Source organism: Carassius carassius, chromosome 10, assembly GCF_963082965.1.
Source record: "Carassius carassius chromosome 10, fCarCar2.1, whole genome shotgun sequence".
Taxonomy (NCBI): domain Eukaryota; kingdom Metazoa; phylum Chordata; class Actinopteri; order Cypriniformes; family Cyprinidae; genus Carassius; species Carassius carassius.
The window spans coordinates 28,630,310-28,653,773 of NC_081764.1; the positions used below are offsets into that span (position 1 = coordinate 28,630,310).

Sequence of the window (23,464 nt, forward strand, 5' to 3'; positions counted from 1 at the left end):
GAGGATTCACGGCTCTTCCGGAATGCGCCTTCTTTCGTGTCATCGGCCGACGTGTGGAGCAGCGTGTTTATTTGAACACAGTGAAATTCCTCATCTCCTGACAGACATAGTCTGATATCAAGGTGATATAAAAATACGTTTTATCTTATTTATATATCCATCGCTTTGACATTCTAGTTGTGTTTAAATTGTGTATTTTTATCGCATATTGAACTCTTCATATGACTGGCATGCTAACCAGCTATACTATACACACGAAGGAATAGGGGATGAGGGTATTGATGCTCTGGATGCACATGTGTCTCTCTGTTGACTTCCTAGCGAGTAATGAAGCACCCTACCTCTATTAACCCGGCTGTCAGTTGGCAGTGGTGCAGGGATTTATAAGTAGTGATATGATACACGTATGCCTTCTCTTACTTGTCCAGGGAGGGATATATATTTAGCCTCTCTTACCGTGTATAAAGCCGGTCAGTTTACACTCAATCCGGGGGCTATTTTGGGATCCTGGTGCCACTGGTTTCACTGTCGTGAAATGGTAACTAGTCACTGCAGTTAGCCAGGCAGTTAAGAAGTTACACATTGCCTGGCTTCTACTGCGTCTTAATTATGCAATATAAACTCAGTGACAGCATTTAACCATGGCTCCTAAAAAGGTGTGGCAGCTGCATGACTGGTTGTTTTACTTGGTCAATTATGCAATGCATTAAAGCGAAAGTATGTATTATTGTTTTCTCTCCACAGATGCCTCCAAAGAAGGGAGGAGATGGACCAAAACAGCCCCCCCTGATTGGCCGTTTCGGGACTTCCTTGAAGATTGGAATTGTTGGGTTACCAAATGTAGGGTACGTGTCACTCCCAGCTGGTATTCTGGCTGTATGCATATGCGCCGGGTCTTTAGTTCGACATCACCAGTGGAATAGTGTCAGAAATGATAAAGTGCAATGCTTGACCCAGTTGGGTTTTATTCATGCTTAACGCAAACCTATCCTTCTGTTTTGGGTGAAATTATTAGAAGGATGATTAGTCATGATCATGGTGCATTATGAGAATGACATCATCCTGCTACAGAATGGGCAGTCATTTTTGGGCTTTGTCTGACTTTGCCGCCTTCCATTCTATATAGTATGCAAAAAAGGTTAATCAAAAGTGTATACATCAAATTCATCAGTATTGACATAACAGTATGTAATAAAAAAACGTGAAGCAATGCAACTGACCCTGGTAGGTCATGTGACAGTGACAACATTGTGGCTGTAATATGTCCAAATTTTGTTCATACTATATGGGATAGCTTTTTTTAAAGAGATGCAGTAAGTGTAATATCTACTAGATAGTTTGCAATATTGAATGCAGCTTGAGTCTCTGTATATATAGCAAGAATTTGTTTATTATGCATGACAAAGTTTCAGTGATCCATGTTCTCGTTACTTAACTCAGTTCATTTGTTTGTGATTTCAGAAAGTCAACCTTCTTCAATGTTCTGACAAAGAGTCAGGCAGCTGCTGAGAATTTTCCCTTCTGCACCATCGACCCAAACGAGAGCCTTGTGCCCATTCCTGATGAGCGCTACGACTTCCTCTGCCAGTACCATAAACCAGTCAGGTGCCATGTCTACATAATGCAATTATCAGCAGCTTCTGTTTCTAGACATCAGTGAAATTATCTTAATTTCTCTTTTATCTTCCCTTCCAGTAAGGTTCCAGCATTTCTAAATGTGGTGGATATTGCTGGCTTAGTAAAAGGGGCTCACGCAGGCCAGGGATTGGGTAACGCCTTCCTCTCCCACATCAGTGCCTGTGATGCCATCTTTCACATGACACGTAAGTAGATAGCCATTTAAAAGCATTTCAGAAGATAATTTTTTGATTTTAGGAAATTTCTCACATCTGTTATATGAAGAATATGGTTGCACTTTATTTTACAGTACGTGTACTTACAGTGTATTTATCTAAGAATGTTCTGGTAATACAAGTTAACTATATGGGTTAGGGGTAGGTTTAGGGGTAGGTTCAGGGTTAGTATCTAGTTATTACATAGTTATTGTACTTACTATAATAAGTACATAGTATGTACATGAGGAACAGGACTGTAAAATTAAGTGCTACCAAGAATTTTTCTGCTAGTTACCATGTAGCTGAAAATAAGAAAGAACGAATTCAACAAAATTTGTCAAAATATTTATAAAAAGCCTTGAAAACTTATAGTTATAATATGTAAACTGACATTGTAATAGTTATCTAACATACATATGGAAATATGTGTCCTCTTTAAGTCTTGAAAGTTAAATTGTGTGAAAATGAATGCCTGTTCCATATGTATTTTAAATAAAATAACCCTGATAATGTGTATATGCAATGGTTTATGTGTAGGAGCTTTTGAGGATGAAGATATTATCCATGTTGAGGGCTGTGTTGATCCAGTGAGGGATATAGAGATTATTCATGAAGAACTGAGGATGAAGGATGAAGAGATGATTGGGCCAATCATTGATAAGCTTGAGAAAACCGCTGTGAGGGGAGGAGACAAAAAACTCAAACCTGAATATGTGAGTGAACTATATATCCCAGTATACATCTGACTACCGCAGAATTAAAACATTTTTCTTACTTTGTAACATTTTGTAATGTTTTCTCTGCTTGCAGGACATCATGTGTAAAATAAAGTCCTGGGTTGTTGATGAAAAGAAACATGTCCGTTATTACCATGAATGGAATGACAAAGAGGTTAAATTCTTTTTAAAAATTTTTTATAAGTATTAATCTATATAGAGGCCTGCAGAAATGATTCCTAACAAGTTAGCATTTTTGTACTTCCAGTCCATGTGTTTTTGAAAGGTTTTTCGATTAAATGTCTGTGATAAACACAGGCTCAAGATATTGTCACATTCTTGTCAAAGACATAAAATACATGAGTAATACACACTTGTGATTTTGTCTTGAAAAAGGCAGTTGCTAATGACTGGCTAATGCGGAAGAGGATTAGGGCCAAACAAAAATAATAGAAAAATAAAACCATCTTGAGATTAAAGTCTTTATAATGTAAGATTAAACTTGTTAAATTTCAAGAAAAATGTTGAAATAAAATGTTGACAATGGAAACATAAAATTTTGAGAGAAAAAAAAACTCTCATTTCTACTTTATTCTTGTAATTTAATGATTTTATTTTCAACATTTTATTAAGACTTTATTCTTGTAATTTAATGAGTTTGTTCTCAACATTTAATGTCAACTTTTCTTCTTGAAATTTAACGAGTTTTTTTTCTTGAAACACAAAACACCTTTTTTTTTTCTTGTAATTTAATGATTTTATTCTCAACATTTTATTTTGACTTTATTCTCAACATTTTATTTTGACTTTTTTTCTCAAAGTGAAAAAAAAAAATATATATATATAGATTATATATATATATATATATCAACAATTACTTTTTTCTTGAGTTTAATCTCACCTTATATTGACTTTAATCTCAAAATGGTTTTATTTTTTTTATTATTGCTTGGCCCTTATCCTGTTCCTTACAAAATGGCATTACAGAGGTTGTTATCATCATGCTAAACAGAAAAAAACTAATCTACTCACTAGTTTGCTTTTAAAGCCTCGTTATGCTTATACTAGCACTGATGTGAACTATTTTAAGATAAGTGGAATAGTTTGTTTATAGTTTATTTAACTTTTCAGGATTCTAATTGACGTGATTGTTTTTACTCTCCAAAATTTATAAAAATCCTATCCTATTCACTTTTTATTGAGGGAACATATTTGCTCAGATTACGGTTTCGGTTATATACTAACTGTTTTTTCTTGATCTTTAGATTGAGGTTTTGAATAAGTATCTGTTCCTGACATCCAAGCCGATGATCTACTTGGTAAACCTCTCGGAGAAAGATTACATAAGGAAAAAGAATAAATGGTGAGATAAAGTGTTAGCTGTCCATCTGCTATGTATATACAATGCAATGTGATTTGACAAAACAAGATTGCCTATAATGTTGTTGCATTTGTGACTCTCTTTTTCCTTGTCCAACTAAAATTAAGTTGATTTACAAATGTCATGTGTGTAAATTAAATGCTATGTATAACTTTAAACAACCAACTGTAATAGCAAATACTGATAGATATGTGTCTGGCCTCTTAAAGGGATAGTTCACCAAAAAATGAAAAATGTCATCATTTACTCACCATAATGTCATTCCAAACAGACTTTTTTATTTTTCTGTGAAAAACAAAAGAAGATATTTTGAAGAACTAAACATATTAACTAAAGAAACATTTATGCTTCCTATTGACTTCCATTACAGTATATGGACAAAAAATAGTTTTCATCAAAATATCTTCTTTCCTGTTCAGCAAAATAAAGAAATGCATACAGGTTTGGAACACAATGAGTGAGTAAATGGTGACAGAATTTCGATTTTTGGGTCAAATATCCTTTTAAATAGCACTGCTTTCTGATTGATTGTGAATTGTGATTTTCAAGAAATGAAGTCTCAGGTGTCATTACTCCAGGAAACATGCAGAGCAGTAAACTAGGTATAATGGAAAAATAAGACACTCTAAATATCTTATACTTTTGATGGATGCCTTTTGTTTTGTGGCTGTCAGCCTCTATGTAATCCGATTTTAGGGCGGCTGATTGAAACTTTTTTGTTTTTTGTAGGTTGGTGAAGATCAAGGAGTGGGTTGATGCTCATGATCCATGTGCGCTGGTCATCCCATTCAGTGGGGGATTTGAGAGCAAGTATCAGGATATGACTGATGAAGAGAAACAGAAATATTGTGAGGAGAACAAAACACAGAGGTTGAGATTTAGTCTCCTTCTTTTTCCTCTTTGCTGAATTTAAAAGAATAGTTCATCCAAAATGAATATTTGCCAGCACAGATGTAGATGAGTTTATTTCTTCATCAGATCAGATTTGGAGAAAGGGGATATTACATCACTTTCTCACAAGTAGCTTCTCTGCAGTGAATGGGTGCCGTCGGAATGAGACCCCAAAAAGCTGATAAAACCTTTAGAATAATCAACATGACTCCAGTCCATCAAGCAATCAATAAAAAGCTTGTGTGGATTACTGTTATCAGATGCTTTTATCAGCTGTTTGAACTCGGTTTGATGGCACCCATTCACTGCTGAGGATCCATTGTTGAGCAAATGATTTCTCCAAATCTGTTCCAATGGAGAATGGAAAAAAATATATGCATCTTGGATAGCCTGCAAATGCTGTAGTCAGTCATGCTTATTCTGTAGTGTTATCATAATTTTTCCTTTCATGTTTTTCATATTGTGAATTTTTTATTCTTTGTTTCAGTATTCTGACTAAGATAATCAAGAGTGGGTACGCAGGCCTGCAGCTGGAGTACTTCTTCACAGCAGGACCTGATGAAGTCCGTGCATGGACCATCAGGGTGAGCAAAGCACATGTTCAGAAACACATTTAACACCGATATTGGGGATATTTGGGGAAGTCGTGGCCTAATGGTTAGAGAGTCGGACTCCCAATCGAAAGGTTGTGAGTTCGAGTCCCAGGCCGGCAGGAATTGTAGGTGGGGGGAGTGCATGTACAGTTCTCTCTCCACCTTCAATACCACGACTTAGGTGCCCTTGAGCAAGGCATCGAACCCCCAACTGCTCCCCGGGCGCCGCAGCATAAATGGCTGCCCACTGCTCCGGGTGTGTGCTCACAGTGTGTGTGTGTGTTCACTGCTCTGTGTGTGTGCACTTTGGATGGGTTAAACGCAGAGCACAAATTCCGAGTATGGGTCACCATACTTGGCTGAATGTCACTTCCCTCATTATATTCTGCTGGACCTCTGAAATGTTAGGCATGTGTTTGAACACCTTACAGAAAGGCACCAAGGCCCCGCAAGCAGCTGGAAAGATCCACACAGACTTTGAGAAAGGCTTCATCATGGCCGAAGTCATGAAGTTTACAGACTTTAAGGAGGAAGGCAGTGAAAACGCAGTTAAAGTAGGATTTTAATGGCATGCTTGATGACATAAAACAGCATGGGTTGTTAAAGGTTGAATACTGGACTGATAATGTTGTCAAATACTTGCAGGCTGCAGGAAAATACAGACAACAGGGGAGAAACTACATAGTGGAAGATGGTGACATCATCTTTTTCAAATTCAACACACCTAATCAGCCCAAAAAGAAGTGAAGACAGTTGGATGGACAGTACCGTCTATGACTTCTGCTCAGTCTCGTAATTTATGGCTTTGGAACATTTAAAACACAGTCACACCTTAGTGGCGTTGAAGTTCATTTTTTATTTTATTATTTCGGCTGATGGTTGAAATAAATTTAATGGCTGGTCTGCTTACAAAAGCTGCATGTCACACAGCAGTTTATTCTAATAAAACACTTTCTTAGATCAGAGTGTTTTCTGTTGAAGGTTCTTTCCCAGTTGTCTCGCGCATTTCTAGATGTTCAGCCAATAACTAATCAAACAGTGGATGGGATTTTTTTTTTCATTAAATATGTTTTCACCATAGAATTAATAAATATAAAGATAATTGCAACTTTTCTTCTTTCTTCCTACTTTTTTTATTTTTAAGCAATTCTGAGTTTATATTTTATATTGCAAGACATTAACTAGCAATCACAAGAAAATTGTCAGAATTGTAAGATAAAATGTTGCCATTATCTTTATTATTTCATGTCAGCAACACACACAAAAAAAACAGATTTAAACTTCAGAAAAAGTCACAATCACCTTTTTTTGAGTAAAGTCTAATGTACTTTTGTAGTATTAAGCTGCTGTGAAACAAAAACATTTATAGAGGTGTAGTTAACAGTTTTTAGTGGTTGATTTAAGGTTATTTTATATTAGTAACTTAATATATGATACTAATAATATATTTTCTGAGGGCATCAGGTAGAATTTTTTTTTTTTGTCTTTTTTGGTCAAATTAATTTTTTAGCATTGATGTTCTATTTGATTTCACATAGTACCTCCCCCAATACTCGTAAGGGCGTGGTCTTCTAATTTGATTGACATGCGGATTTTTACTGTGACGATTCAGAAAAAGGTCGAAAAATGTGCTTTTCGCAACACTGAAAGCGATAAAAGCCGGCTAGAGGTGTTGGGCCGACCATCAACCACCGATACCACCAAGTGTTTATAACTGCAGACCGGAGATATCCAAAATTGGGCAGAACCTCCAAAATGGGGCGGGGTCTGCTTACGCAAAGACTTTCACCATTGGCTGTGGCTTCAGCCAATAGTTACTGACTTTCATTTCAAAATAAAACTTTATAAATTCAACATTGTTTCTAGTTCATCTAAAATAAAATATGTTATATACATAAATGTTCTTCATGAGAGCAGAGCTCAAAGCTTGTGGCCAGTGGTGTTTGGACCCAAGTTTGAAACTCTGCTTCATGATGTAAACGGGAATCACTCAGGAGCCGTCCCAGTGGTGGGGAAAGATTTTACTGTATCGTTTAATTCCAAGCAACAGGGCCGTCCCTTTGTTGTGCCCAATTCTGACCCCCTACCAAATTATTACCCCCCTAGTATTGGTAGGTTTAGGAGTAGGTTTGGGGGAGTGGTTAGGATTAGGCAATCAGGTAGTGATTTGAACGAAGGGGGTAATAATTTGGCAGGGGGTCAAAATTGGGCAAAACACCGGAACACGAAATTCGCAAGCTAGGAGGGGATAGTGATGCTGGGTGTAACTAAAAAAGTGCCATTGTCCAGTGAGTCTCGTATCGCATAATCTTATTAATTGTTTATTTCCTGAATTGAAACTTTCTTTACCACGCTATTCAGCCCCAATCCCTCCATTCAGTCAATTTCAATGGTTAAGGTAAGGTGTAGGGTAGGTTTAGGGGTTAGCATTTTTTGTTGCATAGTGTAGGAAACACTTTAACTGACACAACCAATAAAAACTTCAGAATCAGCTGTGGGGCGGAGTTTGCACTGAAGTGGATTGGGGGAAATATTGTACATTCGTGTCATGCGCCTGTCTCTCAATGGGAAGCAGCCATGCACTATTTTGGAGTTCCTGCCCCTATTTGGAGATCTCCAGGCTGCAGTTATGTGGTGGAAATTTTTATTCTTTCAAGAGATTCGTTCATTTTCAGTTTGTTCACCAAAATGATTCGTTCAGATTTGTTAATTGATTCGTTCAGTGACCATTTCTTCATATTACACAAATACTTCATAATATTTCATAAGAAATAAGCAAATCTACTGTAGCCCCGCTCCCCATTGTCACATAACGTTTTACGACGTATATGAACGTGTTGGGCATGGAAAATTGGCTTGTAACCCGATTGAGGGTTCGAGTGCGGCTTTTGCCCAGCTAGTTTTTCTCACTTTTACCATCACATATCACATTAGAATTTATTTTCAATAAAAATTAAGAAAATGTTAATGTATAAAGAGCTTACAAAACACATTTGCGAGGGGGTTGGGTTCTATTTTAACTTAAATAATTCAGGGAAAATTTTGAGTAACAATGTTTTAACCATTTGTCACTATTACTTTGTCTGTTACAGATTGTTTGAAACGTAATGAGTTTTTATAAGTTTTCAACCAAAATGACCCATATTTTTATACATATTTAAAGAAAACTGTTACCCAATCATAGCAGTGGGTGTTTACTTCTAAGTCTTGACTGCGGCAGGCCTATCAAAATAGAGTTTCAAAGAGTGGGTCAAAAACAGGACAGAAAATGGCATATTACCTCTAAATTAAAATTAAAATTAGGGCTGTCTTTGTATTTATTGATGTATTGATTTTCTTTTTCAGATTAGTCAGTTTGTCTATTTATTTTACTCCCTGATAAATCTTTCACTTATTTTGTGATTAGTTGATTAAACCTTTGGTTTAAACATGATCTCATAAAAATCCTTACTTTACAAATAAAACAAATCTTGCTTACATTATAAATTGACCTGAGATTTTTATAAAATGTAAAAAAAAAAAAAAAAGATAATCATTTTGTTCTTTCAATGTGTTGTGCAGTCAAGCTGATTTGTCTTGTCTTAGTTTACTATGGTCAAACAGACTTTATTTTACAGTGGATAAAGAAACACATGAACATCTAATAGTACGGTATCAATGATAGCTAGATGTTTTCTATAAAAAAAACTAATTTGAAATTTCCAAAACAACCAGATTTATTTAATCAAAACAGTTTTTGAAACAGTCTTTAGTCAGAACCGTTTATGATTAAATCATTATAAAACAAATTTATGCCTGGCTGGATCTCATTTAACTTATACAAAGTCTAAGTTTGGGTATTGATGCTGATTTTGTGTTAACAAACTATATTTGATTCTTATTTGATGTTGATTCATTTGGCCTGTTTTAGTTTCATTACCTTTATTTTTAAGTGTGCAGAATTGGAAATGAAAGGTCACGATGAGCGTTGCACTGTGGGATACAGTATTTGCAGTAAGATCTATTGTGTAGTGCTATTTTTGGCAATTGTAGCTCATCCGTGCATATTTCAAAATATTTCCATTCAGGGCACAATATATGCATTCTGCAAAAATATTATTAGTATGGCTGTGGCTACTTACTCTATATCATATACTGTTTATTTATTTTCTTATGCTTTCTATTCTATACATGTTAAAATCAATCTATCTCTGTATTGTCAGCCCAAGGCATGTCGTGAAATTGGATGCCAGACAGAGGAGTCCAACACCAGAGAGAGAATGCCAAACCATCCAAGACTTGAAGCAGTACAGCTGGAAAGTTGAACCAAAGACTAAAAGTGTGTTTTGTTTTTTTACTTCATTTTATTTATTTATTTATTTTTTTTATTGCCTTTAGTTATACAGAATACAGAGACTTTTGGTAGAAGCTTACAGCTTTTTTTTTTTTTTTTTACATCAATGCCCCAAAACTACTGAATATTTTAAAGGGGCTACTTTTATATGTTCTGTATATATATTTTTTTATTGGTAACAATAATTGTAAGTGCAATACTGGGTGGATCTGTTTTTACTAGTGGACCTGACTTTACTAGTATCTATTAATTACATGCTAATGCTTATTTAGTTACCAATTGTAATTCTTACTAAAAAACAATTATTTTTTTACCTTTCTATTTTCAAATTGGCTTGAGAAGCATATAGTTATTATATGGATAGATTGGCTTTAAAGTGAATTTATTTGTTGTATATGAACTTAAATGTAGAAACTTGATTTAGGTTATTCTTGCTGGACGGGGTGCATCCGGTGGAAGAGGTTGAAAAAGACTTTAACAAGTTGTAAAAAGAAACTTAAGTAAAACATTTTAATAAATTAATAGCCCGGACTTCGCGGTATTCTCTAATTGTTAAAAGCAGCCATGTACAATGTAATTCTTATGTTAATTTACGTACAGGACAAGTGGGAGATGAGCTATATGAGGAGGTAGATTGTTATGATACATTTGGGCCCTGAAGACAAAACACACAGCTGTTTCCGCAAAGCTCTGTTTACGCAGGTGGTTAAACCGACACGTAAACTCGGGCAAGCGTTAACAGAACTGTACTGTGGTTCAAAACGAAACTAGTTAATTTACATACACAGCCAATTGCTTAATCTTATCTTTCATCTTGTGTGAACTATGAATTATATTTCGTGAAACGTTTTAATGTGAACATAAAACAATGTTTTGACACTGCGCAGACTGTACTGAATGTTTCACGATACGTCTAGTGTAATGGCCACCAGAGTTGCAACTAACTTCCTGTCATACGTGAACAATTCCAGCTAGATTTCCAAAGACTCCGCATCTGCGAAGCGAACAACAAACAGGAAACGCTCATGCCATAAAATTGACAGACGTACAGCTTTGACCACTCCGCGTCCAGGGGGTCGAATCCCACAGCCAATCACGGCGTAGAAGAAGGGCGGGTCTTCCGTTTACGTGACGAAAATTTCAGTGGTAATCTCCGAAGCCCCACCTTTTGTGTTTCCCGCACCGTCAATCAAAAATAAGAAAAAAAGAAATCGACCCGAATCTCCGATCACAGTCCGCCTTTGATTAAAACAATCATGTTGGGAGTTTAAATGAACAGATAAACCTCCGATTTTTTACCTTTTCACGCTATGACTGGTACGTAACACTTAGTCCGATCGAAGCACAGCACCGCCGGTGAGTTTGGAGAGCCATTAGCAAAGCGAGCTAGCTCAGTGTTTAATCTTTCTCAGCAGCGACGCTAACCGTTAGCCAGCTAGCCTCACTTTAACAAAGTAAACATTCGAAAAGACTGTTGCTCAGACAACGTCAAAGCAAAAAGAACCGCCTGGTTCGTTTAAATTCCAGGCGGTTTGGCGGCAAATCTCCGCCTTTTCGAGGTGGGGGTTCGTTGAGCATGAATTTGTTTTGAGTTTTTTTCTCTCGCTGTGTCTCCGTAGCCCCAGAACAGCCAGCGAAACAGCAGGAAATGGCTGCCTTGGACGTGGACAGCAGTCAGAGCGACTTTTTGCAGCCGGCCAGCGGCGCCCAGGACCAGGTATGAAATCCCCCTGTTGGTTTGTCGGTTCCCCGGCGCTGCCTTGCGGGGTGTTGTGGTGTTTTGGTGAAGTTCACACGTTTTAAAAATAGGGTAAACGTCGAACACTTCCTGTGAGCCTTCGCTTTGTACGGCCACCCACTTTCTTACCCTTTTAAACCCGCCCATTGTGGGTCGGACAGACTCGCCACCGTCGCCTTGCCCGCTTTACCTGCGGTGATCCCCGGTCACCCCCACGATATGGGAGGACCCCGCCACCGGGGAAAGCCTCCACCCTCTACCTAGGCTGTCACATATCCTCCACAGCTCCACCATTCCCCCTGGAGCGGTTGGGTGCACAGACCTGACAAACAGAAGCTCTTTGTCACCTTTTGTCATGTGCCTTTGGCTTTAGTAGTATAGATGATTTATTTGCAGACGTACAGTCGCTGAAAGACGTTATTGTTCCCTGTTAAATAGATGACTGAACCAAATCCTGAATAACACAACAGATGACTGAACCAAATCCTGAATAACACTACTTAAGTCGGCATGAAATGAAAATTCACCATATCTGTTTTTAAAATTAATGTCATAGATCTTATTGTGAAGAATTCATCCCTGCATATAGTTACTTATAAATTATATAGTTTTTCAGAAGTGTGATGCTTTGACCTTGTACTGTCTAATCAACTTGTCTTAACTGGATATTCTGGTGAAAGCAACAGAATTCTCTTTTGTGACTTCCCCACTTATTTAGTCTGCTTAAAACTCAACTCTGCAAGCTCTCATTCATCTGCCTCTATTTTTTAGTGCAACATCTACATCTCAAAATAAGGATGGATAGAACCAAGTCTCTGTCCTATAATTTTTTCTATTTATGTATTAAACTCAGAAGTGTGTCACAATAAGGAAGAAACGATCTGATGTTACTTATGTTTCATCTGTATTTAAGTAGTGATCAACCGATATAGATTTTTTTTAATCACAGATTCCAATTATTTGCATGTTTATGTGCCTGTACGGCGATATGCGGAACTGAAATTTATTAACTGTTATAAAGTAAATAAATGACTGAGTGAAGTAATAACTTCTCTTTGGTTTTTCCTCTCTTCAGTCATCTTTTTTTATGTTACATTTTCATGTTAATTTTAATCTTTATATTACAACATTTAAAAAAACCAATTTAATTTATAAAAAAGCATCAACAGAAACAACACTAATATTAACAATAAGCAAAATAAATGTAGAATGTTTTCAAATGGAGAAAACAAATAAAGCACTGGAGTAGGGCTGGGACAACGCGTCGAGGTCATCGATGACGTCGACGCAAAAAATACGTCGACGCAAAATATGCGCATCGATTCGTCGAGCTGTTTTTATTTCTCTAAAAAAACTTTTGCAAAACGTTTACCTTATGTGCGCTGAATATACGCGATGGCCGGATCAACATTCTGTCCAACGTTATATAACCAATCCAGGGGTTTTTCTGCATTGATCTTTTTTTTGGCGGCTATCAAAGCGTTATTTGATCGGTGAGTGATGTAGAATAGAATGACTAAGGCGCCTGACAGGGCGTGTACGAGAGAGAGCCCCGGCTGTGCGCGCGCACTCACAGTCTTCAAACAACACGAGCGCTTCTTGCTCTCTCTCTCCCTCGTGCATATTAATCAAAATCATTAAACACGATAGAACAAAGGCAAAACACCAAAGTTTCACGCGCGCTCGCGCACTCTCAGTCTTCAAACTACACGAGCGCTGTCTTGCTCTCTCTCTCCCTTGTACATATTAACCAAAATCATTAGACACGATAGAAAAAGGGCGAAATGCCAAAGTTTCACGTGGAGCATTCAGAGATTTTTTTTTCTCCATGACAGGCTGCTGGCTCCCACTGTTATTTATTTATTTATTTGGAAAAGCACTCTCTGTATTAGCTTAAAGCCCTCAAGTTTACATTGGTTACTGTATTCTTTCAATTGCTCTAAACAAGTATTTTGGGTGACCTTTTTTATTGAATGCTAGACATCAAGTTGTTGTTATTTTCATCTGAAAGAAGAACTTTTTTTTCAGTAAGCTAGGCCCTATTGTAACGCTGTCAGAGTTTGCCCAGGATGAATAGAAAAGACAGCGCAAACGGATGGTAGTTTCACGAGTCTTTATATAATTCCTCTCCGTTAAATGCGCTCTTCCCATACATGTCATAGAGCGAATATTAACAGGGGAAAAACACTCTGAAAACACGCTACAAATAAGAGTAGAACGTAAACACAGTAAATCAAAGGAGCAGTCGGTAGAGCGGTCATCTCTCTCCTCGCGAGCAATACTCTTCTCTCACTGCGCACACGTTCACTGGAACAGCGCGCATACAATAACGTGTCATCTTAAAGGCATACAACATTCATGTCATAAACACTATAACATTAGGTGGCCGGTACACTAGGTGTTCAGTAAGCTTGTTTCAGTAAGCTATGTGTTTTCAAGGCTTCAAGGTTTTATTGAATGCTATCTCTATACAAGTGCAAAGTTATGCATTCTTAGTCAGTCTTTTATTTTGTAATTTTAAGAGCAATAAACATATATTGCAATGTTAAGGAATTCATGTTTTTTTCATTCAGATATGTAAATCAACATGTATAAATTGTTAGTAGTCAATTAATGGGGAGATAATCGAAATCGAATCGGTCTGGAAAAATTAATCGTTAGATTAATCGATGCATTGAAAAAATAATCGCTAGATTAATCGTTTAAAAAATAATCATTTATCCCAGCCCTAGACTGGAGTCATCATTTTAAACTACCGTTTTAGTAGGTTTAAGCTGTTTCATAGCTACAGAGTCAATAATTCACTGGAAAATGTTAATTCACTGAATAATATTCTCTGGAATGTAACAAACAAAACATCGTATTTTATTGCATTTCTCAACTGGATGTTATATCAAAATTATTGGCTTCACGAGACCGAGCAAATTTACAACAGAGAGAGAATTAAATTCAGCACTTTTATTTCCAACATGCGCTCATTCATGGCTGTATTATTTAACTCATGCAAAGTTACGTCTTTATTGGTAGAGGATCTTGACGGATTATCTACGTGACTCTGACTTCACGAGAATAACTATGAGCATAGATAACAGAGAGAGAGAATTAAATTCAGCGCTTTTATTTCCAACATGGGCTCATTCATGGCTGCATATTATTTAATTCAGGCAAAGTTACGTCTTTATTTTGGACGGGACTTGATAGATTATTTAAGATAGCCCTAAGAAATAGAGACTAACTGGCTGTTATGTTAAATTAAGTTTACTAACTACAGCAATTCAAGTACCTGCACGCTGTTGTTTTGTCTCGTCTCCCCTCAGGCGCTCTGCAATGGCGATTCAGCACACAATTCTCAAAACACCCAGCAGATGGCAGCATTTATCGGTGAATCTGATATTACAAAAATGATACATGATTATGGTAAAATGCTCAAATATCGGGTAAAAATATAGGTAAATTGATATATCATCGATCTCTATATTAAAGTACTGTGTTTAACATAAAAAAATGTTTTTCATACTATATTTATTAGTTAAAAGCATTAATCCTATATTGCCCTAGGAATAATTGCAATATTCGATATTATTGTCTAGAGCCAAACCGAAATGTAGTTTTGCTAATATTATTGGCCGATATAAGCCTGCCCCCAATATAATTATTATTATTTTATTTTTTTACAAAACATATGATACAGATAAAATGCTTGAAATGGTGCAATTACTTAGTTTGCCCAGCAGAGCACGCTCCATTGTTTGCTACTGGCGACCTGGATGAAACGCTTTAAAGCTTACAGGGTTCTGGAGTTACTGGTGGTTAAATACGTAGTCTGGCGCTGACAGATTTAGATTTCAGGGAGCATTCAAACATTTTCTTGCCCTGCGAAGTGGACTTCACATGAAATTCTGCCTTTATTCCAGTTCCAAGAGAACTTGCATGTTACAAATGCATTAAAGTACGCAAGACATTAATTTATATTGTATTTATTTACAGAGGTATATTATGTCGTACTTCTCTAGTAAGTTTCGTCTGTGTGTGAAGACCATAGAGCAAATTTGTGAGTGAATGTTTTGAAGTAAAAAACGTAAAAAGTAATAACAATAATAATAAATAATTCATGAAATAAACTTCAACGGAATAAAGCTGAATGGAATTGAATTGTATTAAAGTTGAATAAACTTATATATATTTATTCTGTTTTTGTATATACAGTATTCTATATATTGTACCAGTCAAATGTTTGGACACACGGATGGGAAAGTGTCCAAACTTTTGACTGGTCCTATACTATAATATACACACAGAATATCGGCCGATATATCAATATATATATTTTTTACATCCTAAAATCAGTTTCAGTATCCAGTGCTTGTCACACATAGACTTTACTTGGGCGGGCTGCCCAGGTATATTAATGGCCACCCAAGTATATATGGAGAAATATTTTTGCTTTTATTATTTTTATTCTCATACTTTTTAATCCGACCAAAATAATGAAACCATCCGTGATCGATTAACTAGTGTTAAATGTCTGTAACATTTCTGTAAAATGTTATTAATTTTTCTGTGAGAATATGGAAGTCCACACCACAACTATAACGTTAATGACACAGAGGAACAATATCTAACAATATCACTTAGAGGATAATTTCTTTCCAGCTGGGAATTTAAAGCAGCAGACAGCCTAATTTTAGCACTTGTTGCTTATAAACAGAATGTTATCATTCATTGGTTTGAACAATAATTTAGTTATCATTTTTGGTTGAGTCCAAATTGCTCTGTGTGTATGATTAAATTTGTCATGAAGCACTAATGTAATAGTAATATCTCCACCCCACAGCAGACCACAGACCTCACAGCCATCCAGTTGACGGGCTCCTCTGATCGCTGGGAGGTTCTAACGCCTGTGAGCTCAGTGAAAGACGAACCAACAGTAGTGCAGGTACCCAGCGGAGGACTTCTGGGCAGCAACGGGCAATATGTGGTGCCACTACACACTATGGCAGGGCAGACCCAGCCTGTTTTTGTGACTGCAGGGGTTGATGGCACAGGGGCCAATGGGGTGCAGTACCAGGTCATCCCTCAGCTGCAGGGAAATGATGGTGCGTCACTAAGCTATGCAGCACCCACTGCAGATGGAAGCACACTGGGTTCTGACATTGCTATCCTTCAGGATGGAACGCAGGGCATTGCCACATCCACCAATGCTAATGACCTCCAGGGCCTGCTGAGTCAAAGTGGGCATGTGCAGCAGATTCCCACAGTCTCTCTGGCCGGCTCAGGGTTTGGCGCACAGGGCCAGGTTGTCGCTAATGTACCAGTGGGGCTGCCGGGCAATATCACATTTGTGCCGATAAATAGCTTGAGTAACGTGGATCTCGAGTCTCTGGGATTGGCTGGTGCTCAGACCATAGCGACAAGCATTACAGCAGATGGCCAGCTCATCATGACAGGCCCCACCACCTCAACAAGCGATAACCAGGGTGAAAGCAAATGCACAGAGCCACTTAATGCCAACGACGCTAACGCTAATGCCTATGTGCCAACCACCACCTCTTCCACAATGACGTCGCTCCCTGAGACGATAGACGGGACTGGTGTTCTCACCCAAGCCACTGCTGTATCAGCCGGGCAGCAGGATCCGTCTTACATCCAGCAGAACCACACGGCTGGCGGTGAACCGGTGGTGCAGCTCTTACCAGCGCAGACAGCAGATGGAGCGGCGCAGACACTACAAAGCGTGCAGCTGTTGAATGCTGGTACATTTCTGATCCAAGCTCAAACCGTCTCTCCCACTGGCCAGATCCAGTGGCAGACCTTCCAAGTTCAAGGGGTTCAGAACCTGCAGAATCTGCAGCTGCCGGCTGCTGGGGGGGTCTCATCCCCCCAAATTACCCTTGCCCCTGTGCAGACCCTTTCTCTTGGGCAAACTGGCACCACAGGTGCAGTGGGACATATCCCAAACCTTCAGACAGTCACAGTCAATTCTGTTGGTCAGTACCAGCAAGATGAAAACACGGAATGCCACTCAGGTATGTAGGAACACACACACTTAAAGGTGACATTGGATGCCATTTTCCACAAGTAGGTATTATTCTTTAGGTTCTTCATGGAATGTCTGCAACATACTCTGGTTGAAATTATTCAGTGGTCATGTAAAACAACGTCCTTTTTATCTTGTTAAAAAAAGCTCTGATCACAGCGACCCGTTTTGGTGCATGTCTCTTTAAATGCTAATGAGCTCTGCTCACCCTGCCCCCCTCTTCTATATATCTATATCTATATATATATATATCTATATATATATATATATATATATATATATATATATATATTAGTGATGCGCGGGTCGGGTTTTTTTCCAACCCGCGGGTCCCGCTTTTATGAAATTATTTTGCCTGCCCCAGCCCGCCCCGCAAATAAAGTAAAGCTTCTTGACCCGCCCCGCGCATCGGGGACATCACGGAAGTTACGTTGCTACCTAGACCTTCGTATCGTAACCTTATCAATATAGGCTATAGGTAATTGCACTATGATGCACAGCAGTGCGCGAGCGCGGTGCTATTAGCAGCGCATGCGCAGCTCGTGAACAGCTCTGTGAACGGTTTCATCCTGTCAAAAAGAGTTACTCAAGATGTGACGGAGCATGTGACTTGTTGAATGTACTGAACGAATACGATCTTCTCGTAGGTGAAAGAGTTGAATGAACTGATACATCTCGTTCCTGAATGAAATGAATGAGAGTATACAGGGTCAATCGGCCAAGCATGTAAATCTCGATCAGCAATCAGCGGATACAAAGCACAGTTATTGGTGCACATACGCTTGTTTTCATATTTGGAATACAGAACATAACTCCACGTTTAATCCCCGATAAAACCTTGTGCTTTGTTAATCTGAATTTTTTATTTAGACTATTTATTTAATGCGATCATGCACACACTTTAATAAAGCCAGTTTCAGATCAGTTTTTGTCACAAGTAAATACGTTCGTTGACTTAAGACAACACATAAGACACTCTTTTTCACAAACTGCTGGCGTTAGGGCTGGGATAAATGATTATTTTTTAAACTATTTTTTCGATGCATCGATTAATCTAACGATTAATTTTTCAGACCGATTTGATTTCGATTATCTCCCCATTAATTGACTACTAACAATTTATACATGTTGATTTACATATCTGAATGAAAAAACATCAATTCCTTAACATTGCAACATATGTTTATTGCAACATATTGTTAATGCATTACTTTGCACTTGTATAGAGATAGCATTCAATAAAACCTTGAAACCTTGAAAACACATAGCTTACTGAAACAAGCTTACTGAACACATAGGGCCTAGCTTACTGAAAAAAGAAGTTCTTTCAGATGAAAATAACAACAACTTGATGTCTAGTATTCAATAAAAAAGGTCACCCAAAATACTTGTTTAGAGCAATTGAAAGAATACAGTATGTAAATGTAAACTTGAGGGCTTTAAGCTAATACAGAGAGTGCTTTTACAAAAAAAAAAAAATTAACAGTGGGAGCCAGCAGCCTGTCATGGAGAAAAAAAATCTCAGAATGCTCCACGTGAAACTTTGGTGTTCCGCCCTTTTTCTAATATGCACAAGGGAGGGAGAGAGCAAGAAGCGCTCGTGTAGTTTGAAGATTGAGTGCGCGAGCGCGCGTGAAACTTTGGTGTTTCGCCCTTTTTCTATCGTGTTTAATGATTTTGATTAATATGCACAAGGGAGGGAGAGAGCAAGAAGCGCTCGTGTTGTTTGAAGACTGTGAGTGCGCGCGCAGCCGGGGCTCTCTCTCGTACGCGCACTGTCACTCACCGATCAAATAAGGCTTTGACAGCCGCCAAAAAAAAAGATCAATGCAGAAAAACCCCTTGATTGGTTATATAATGTTGGACAGAATGTTGATCCGGCCATCGCGTATATTCAGCGCACATAAGGTAAACGTTTTTTAGAGGAATAAAAACAGGTCGACGAATCGATGCGCATATTTTGCGTCAACGTATTTTTTGCGTCGACGTCATCGATGACCTCGAAGCGTTGTTCCAGCCCTAGCTGGCGTATTTATGTAATATGAAGAAATGATCACTGAATGAATCAGTGAATGAATCATTTTGGTGAACGAACTGAAAATCAACGAATCTCTTGAAAGAATCAAAATTTCCACCACTAAATTCCATGCAACATAAATTGATTTGTAAAAATTTTGTTTTTAGTGACCCGCCCCGCAATAAAGTGCCAATTTCTTAACCCACCCCGACCTGACCCGCGGGTTACCCGCGGGGCCCACGGGTTATGAGACAACCCGTGCACCACTAATATATATATAAGAGAGGGGCAGGGTGAGCAGAGCTCATTAGCATTTAAAGAGACATGCACCGAAACGGGTCGCTGCACATTTTGTTAGTAAAGCTGGTTCTGTAAGCAGCAGTAAATCATCATCACATGCTTTCAGATGGAGCAGCATTTATTACACCGAGCTGTAGTTCACTGACAATTTACGCAAAAAAAAAATTTGATTTTATTGCACAATTATGAAATCGCTTGTGGTAATGACAGCGGTTTGCATAGCTTCTTGGTGAACTACAGCTACTTTTGTGTCCAATTTCCCCTTTAGAAATAATAGTTCATAGAATTAGAATGAAATTTTTATATTTGAATGTTATAAATATTTATCTTCAAAATTTCAGAAATTTTCATCTTCAAATATAGCTTTTGTGAGTGTAATTGTTTATAAAATCCTTTCAATTTCATTATCTTACATAATTACTTTAAATCATGGAAATTCATTGTTTGAAGCAGGGGGAACTTTCTTTGAAATAAATAACTAAAGTCATTAAATTAGTCTTGATTACTTTTTTAATATATTGTGTAGTTTTATTTTGGGGGCTTTCTTGATTGTCTTGGAATCTTTTTTTAAACGATTCTCCCCTTTCTGTTTTTGCAGATATCCAAATTAAAGAGGAGCCAGAGTCAGATGATTGGCCAAATTCCACCCTGAACACCAATGATTTGTCACATTTCCGTGTTCGGTTGGTTGAAGAGGATAAGGAGGGGACAGGCCTAGAGGGAAAGAGACTACGTAGAGTAGCCTGCACTTGCCCCAATTGCAAAGAGGCTGGAGGAAGGTAAGGCACATGTCAATAGAGAAGCACAAATCCTGTTTTAACAGCCAATTTATTATTATTATTATTTTTTTTTTTACCATTTCAGAGGTTCAAGTATGGGAAAGAAGAAACAACACATTTGTCATATCCCAGGGTGTGGTAAGGTGTACGGTAAGACGTCTCACCTTCGAGCTCACCTGCGCTGGCATTCTGGAGAGAGACCCTTCATTTGCTCATGGAGTTACTGTGGCAAAAGATTCACCCGCAGCGACGAACTCCAGCGTCACCGCAGAACACACACTGGTATGGGCACACTGGAAGAGATCAGGATTCCATCATATATTTCATTTGATCCTATTATACATGAGAATCCAACACTTTCTGTAAATGTTGTTTGTTTTTCCAGACTGATAGACTGAAGAATAGCTCGATTTTGAAGGTAGTTTTACATTTACATTTTTGTTTTCCAGGAGAGAAGAAGTTTGTGTGTCCAGAGTGCTCAAAACGTTTTATGCGCAGCGACCATTTGGCCAAACACATTAAAACTCACCTGAACAAAAAAGGGCTAATCTCCAACACTGGGGCAGGTCAGATAGATGCTGCCGCCCCCTCGGATACCATCCTCACTGGGGGTGGAGCCACTCTCATCCTCACCAATCTACAACAGGCTGGCACCCAGGACCTTCTTTCAAACTCCGACCTTCCGCTCCAGCTGGTCACTGTGTCTGCCAGCGAGGTCATGGAGTGACCAAAATGTCGCCCACTTTCACAGCACGTCTGCTTTTCACTATCAATTTATATATATATATGATTAAAAAAAATATATATATATATATATATATATTATAAATATATATATTTTAAAATGACTTATCCATTTATGTTCAATAGCAGTCTTTTGTACAAACAAGGCAAAAAATGACATTAAATGTGGCTCCAGTTTCCACTGACACATATTCGCACCTAAACCTACATGCTCAAATGAACTCGTGCTCATACAGAAATACATACACAGAAATGCCTTATTTTGTATCATAATCTGTAGTATAAAATGCTGGAGTTGCATGTGTTTTTACTTTTGCTCATGAGTATGTTCAGTGGACGATCATTTGAGAGAGTGTGATTGTGTAATGGATGTTATGGTACATGGAAACCAGGATGTGTGTATGTGTGTGACTAAAGTGAGACTGTTCTGTGAGAATGACAGCAGGGGAAGGACACAGTCTGCTGTGAGGGAGACCTACTCATGATCGGTCCATTTTTATCCTCTTCCCTCTCGGCTGGCCTTCGTCCAAATGTGTCTTCACTCTTGCTTTGAATTTTATTTGATGTCATGTTAGTGGTCTTTGCGCTCTCGGTCACGTGTCCTCTGGATCTTGTTCGGGGATGTTCTGATTTCATTGTTCTGGTGCCCACATACAACTCGAACAAGACATCTGGTGCACAGTGAAACAATCGTGTAATAAACTTTATTTTTCTTGTATCGTTGCTCTTAATGCTCTCCAGATTATCCCTGTAACATTGATAATGTATCTTTAATTTCTTTTTGTTTTCTTCAGCCCCAAGCTGTTTATAGCCACACTTTATGTAGTCTAATACTGATTCTTTTGTATTAAAGACTCCTCATTTTGATTACTTTTTAAACATGTAAAATTTGATGTTACTTTTGTACAATTTTTTTTTTTCTTTTTCAAATGCAACACAATTAAAGTCGGAAACCTTCCTATGACTCGTCCTAACTACAAGTTTGTTTCAAATATTGATCAAAATTATTCACTTGTATGGTGTTGGTATGTATGTACTGAATGAGAAAATTAAAACTATGCCCAAATACTTCATAATAATGACTATTAAGAATAGCATACTGCCATACATTTATTTCAACTGTATGTATACAGTGCACAGTCTGTGGATGACAGAATGCCTAGATGCCTTACTTTGCAGAAACTTAAATGCACACTGTGCTGGGTATATTGTATCCCACAATGCAATGTGTTCAACTTAATCTTACAATGAACATTTAAAGTTTGATGAAGGTCCCAGAAGTAATTTTTTGATAGTTTTTTACACAGCTGGGCACATTTTTATTAAATTAACTATTAAATGCAAAATAATAGTCTTTATTTCTGAGCTACCGCTGGACCACATTCACTGAATTATTTGATGAAGCATACGGCTGTTTGAAACTTGTCACTGCATGTATTCGGTTTATAACATAGGCTGTATACAGTGTATACTGTATAGTATTCTGTAATATATTAGGCTGTCTGGAATGGAATAATATTAGCTCACTTTATGCTAAATAGTTACTACCTACTGTAAATTCAGGTTCATTTATCAATCTGAAAAATAGAAGATCACGTCATTTACATTTCATTATGGGAAGCAGTGGTGCACAGTGTTTCGTTGTATTGTGCAAAATTTGGGAAATGTAAGAGAAAGTCAACATATTGTGCCCTGTATCCATACTATATACTTTAAGAATAGTGAGAATTGGTAAAATAGAATGGAATTAGTAAAATACCAAATATCCCCCAGCCATTAACCCTGTAAAGGCCTCTAAATGAAAAACCTTTATAGTTTTGACTGATAGGTTATGCTAATCGCAAATTAAATGGCATTTTAGTATACTGTAATTCTAAAGTAGACCTCCTTCAGGTTGTGGTATGCATGCCTTTTTACTTTTTTAGTTTGTTTGTTTGTTTGTTTTTGTTAATTATGTCCCTCTGAATAAAATTGGAGAAAAAAGTTGTTCCACCTCAAGTGTGAGCTCCATATTCTTCTGTATCTTATAAAAGATTTTACAAATATTTTGTTAATTATCTACTGAGTATTTGGAATACTATGATTTACTGCCACCAACTG

At 37.7% G+C, this 23,464-nt stretch overlaps 2 protein-coding genes across 4 annotated transcripts; both read left to right on the forward strand.

The window, feature by feature from the left end:
- The first annotated feature begins 11 nt into the window (after positions 1–11).
- Positions 12–6,379, forward strand: LOC132152085 (obg-like ATPase 1). 2 transcript variants are annotated; one of them, XM_059560767.1, is made up of 11 exons: positions 12–122; positions 745–845; positions 1,462–1,605; positions 1,696–1,823; positions 2,373–2,548; positions 2,646–2,726; positions 3,817–3,914; positions 4,662–4,802; positions 5,311–5,407; positions 5,848–5,970; positions 6,062–6,379. In XM_059560767.1, the coding sequence occupies exons 2-11, from the start codon at positions 745–747 to the stop codon at positions 6,161–6,163; spliced, it is 1,191 nt and encodes a 396-aa protein (XP_059416750.1). In that variant the 5' UTR covers positions 12–122; the 3' UTR covers positions 6,164–6,379. The 2 variants fall into 2 exon arrangements, with proteins under 2 accessions (XP_059416750.1, XP_059416749.1); XM_059560766.1 differs by lacking the exon at positions 12–122 and adding an exon at positions 632–656.
- A 4,490-nt stretch (positions 6,380–10,869) lies between these two features.
- Positions 10,870–22,338, forward strand: LOC132152086 (transcription factor Sp3-like). 2 transcript variants are annotated; one of them, XM_059560769.1, is made up of 6 exons: positions 10,870–11,105; positions 11,369–11,466; positions 16,322–17,513; positions 20,440–20,620; positions 20,706–20,902; positions 21,070–22,338. In XM_059560769.1, exons 2-6 carry the CDS (start codon positions 11,398–11,400, stop codon positions 21,345–21,347), a joined length of 1,917 nt encoding a protein of 638 aa, XP_059416752.1. In that variant the 5' UTR covers positions 10,870–11,105; positions 11,369–11,397; the 3' UTR covers positions 21,348–22,338. The 2 variants fall into 2 exon arrangements, with proteins under 2 accessions (XP_059416752.1, XP_059416751.1); XM_059560768.1 differs by having other exon boundaries at positions 10,870–11,066.
- The last annotated feature ends 1,126 nt before the right edge of the window (positions 22,339–23,464 follow it).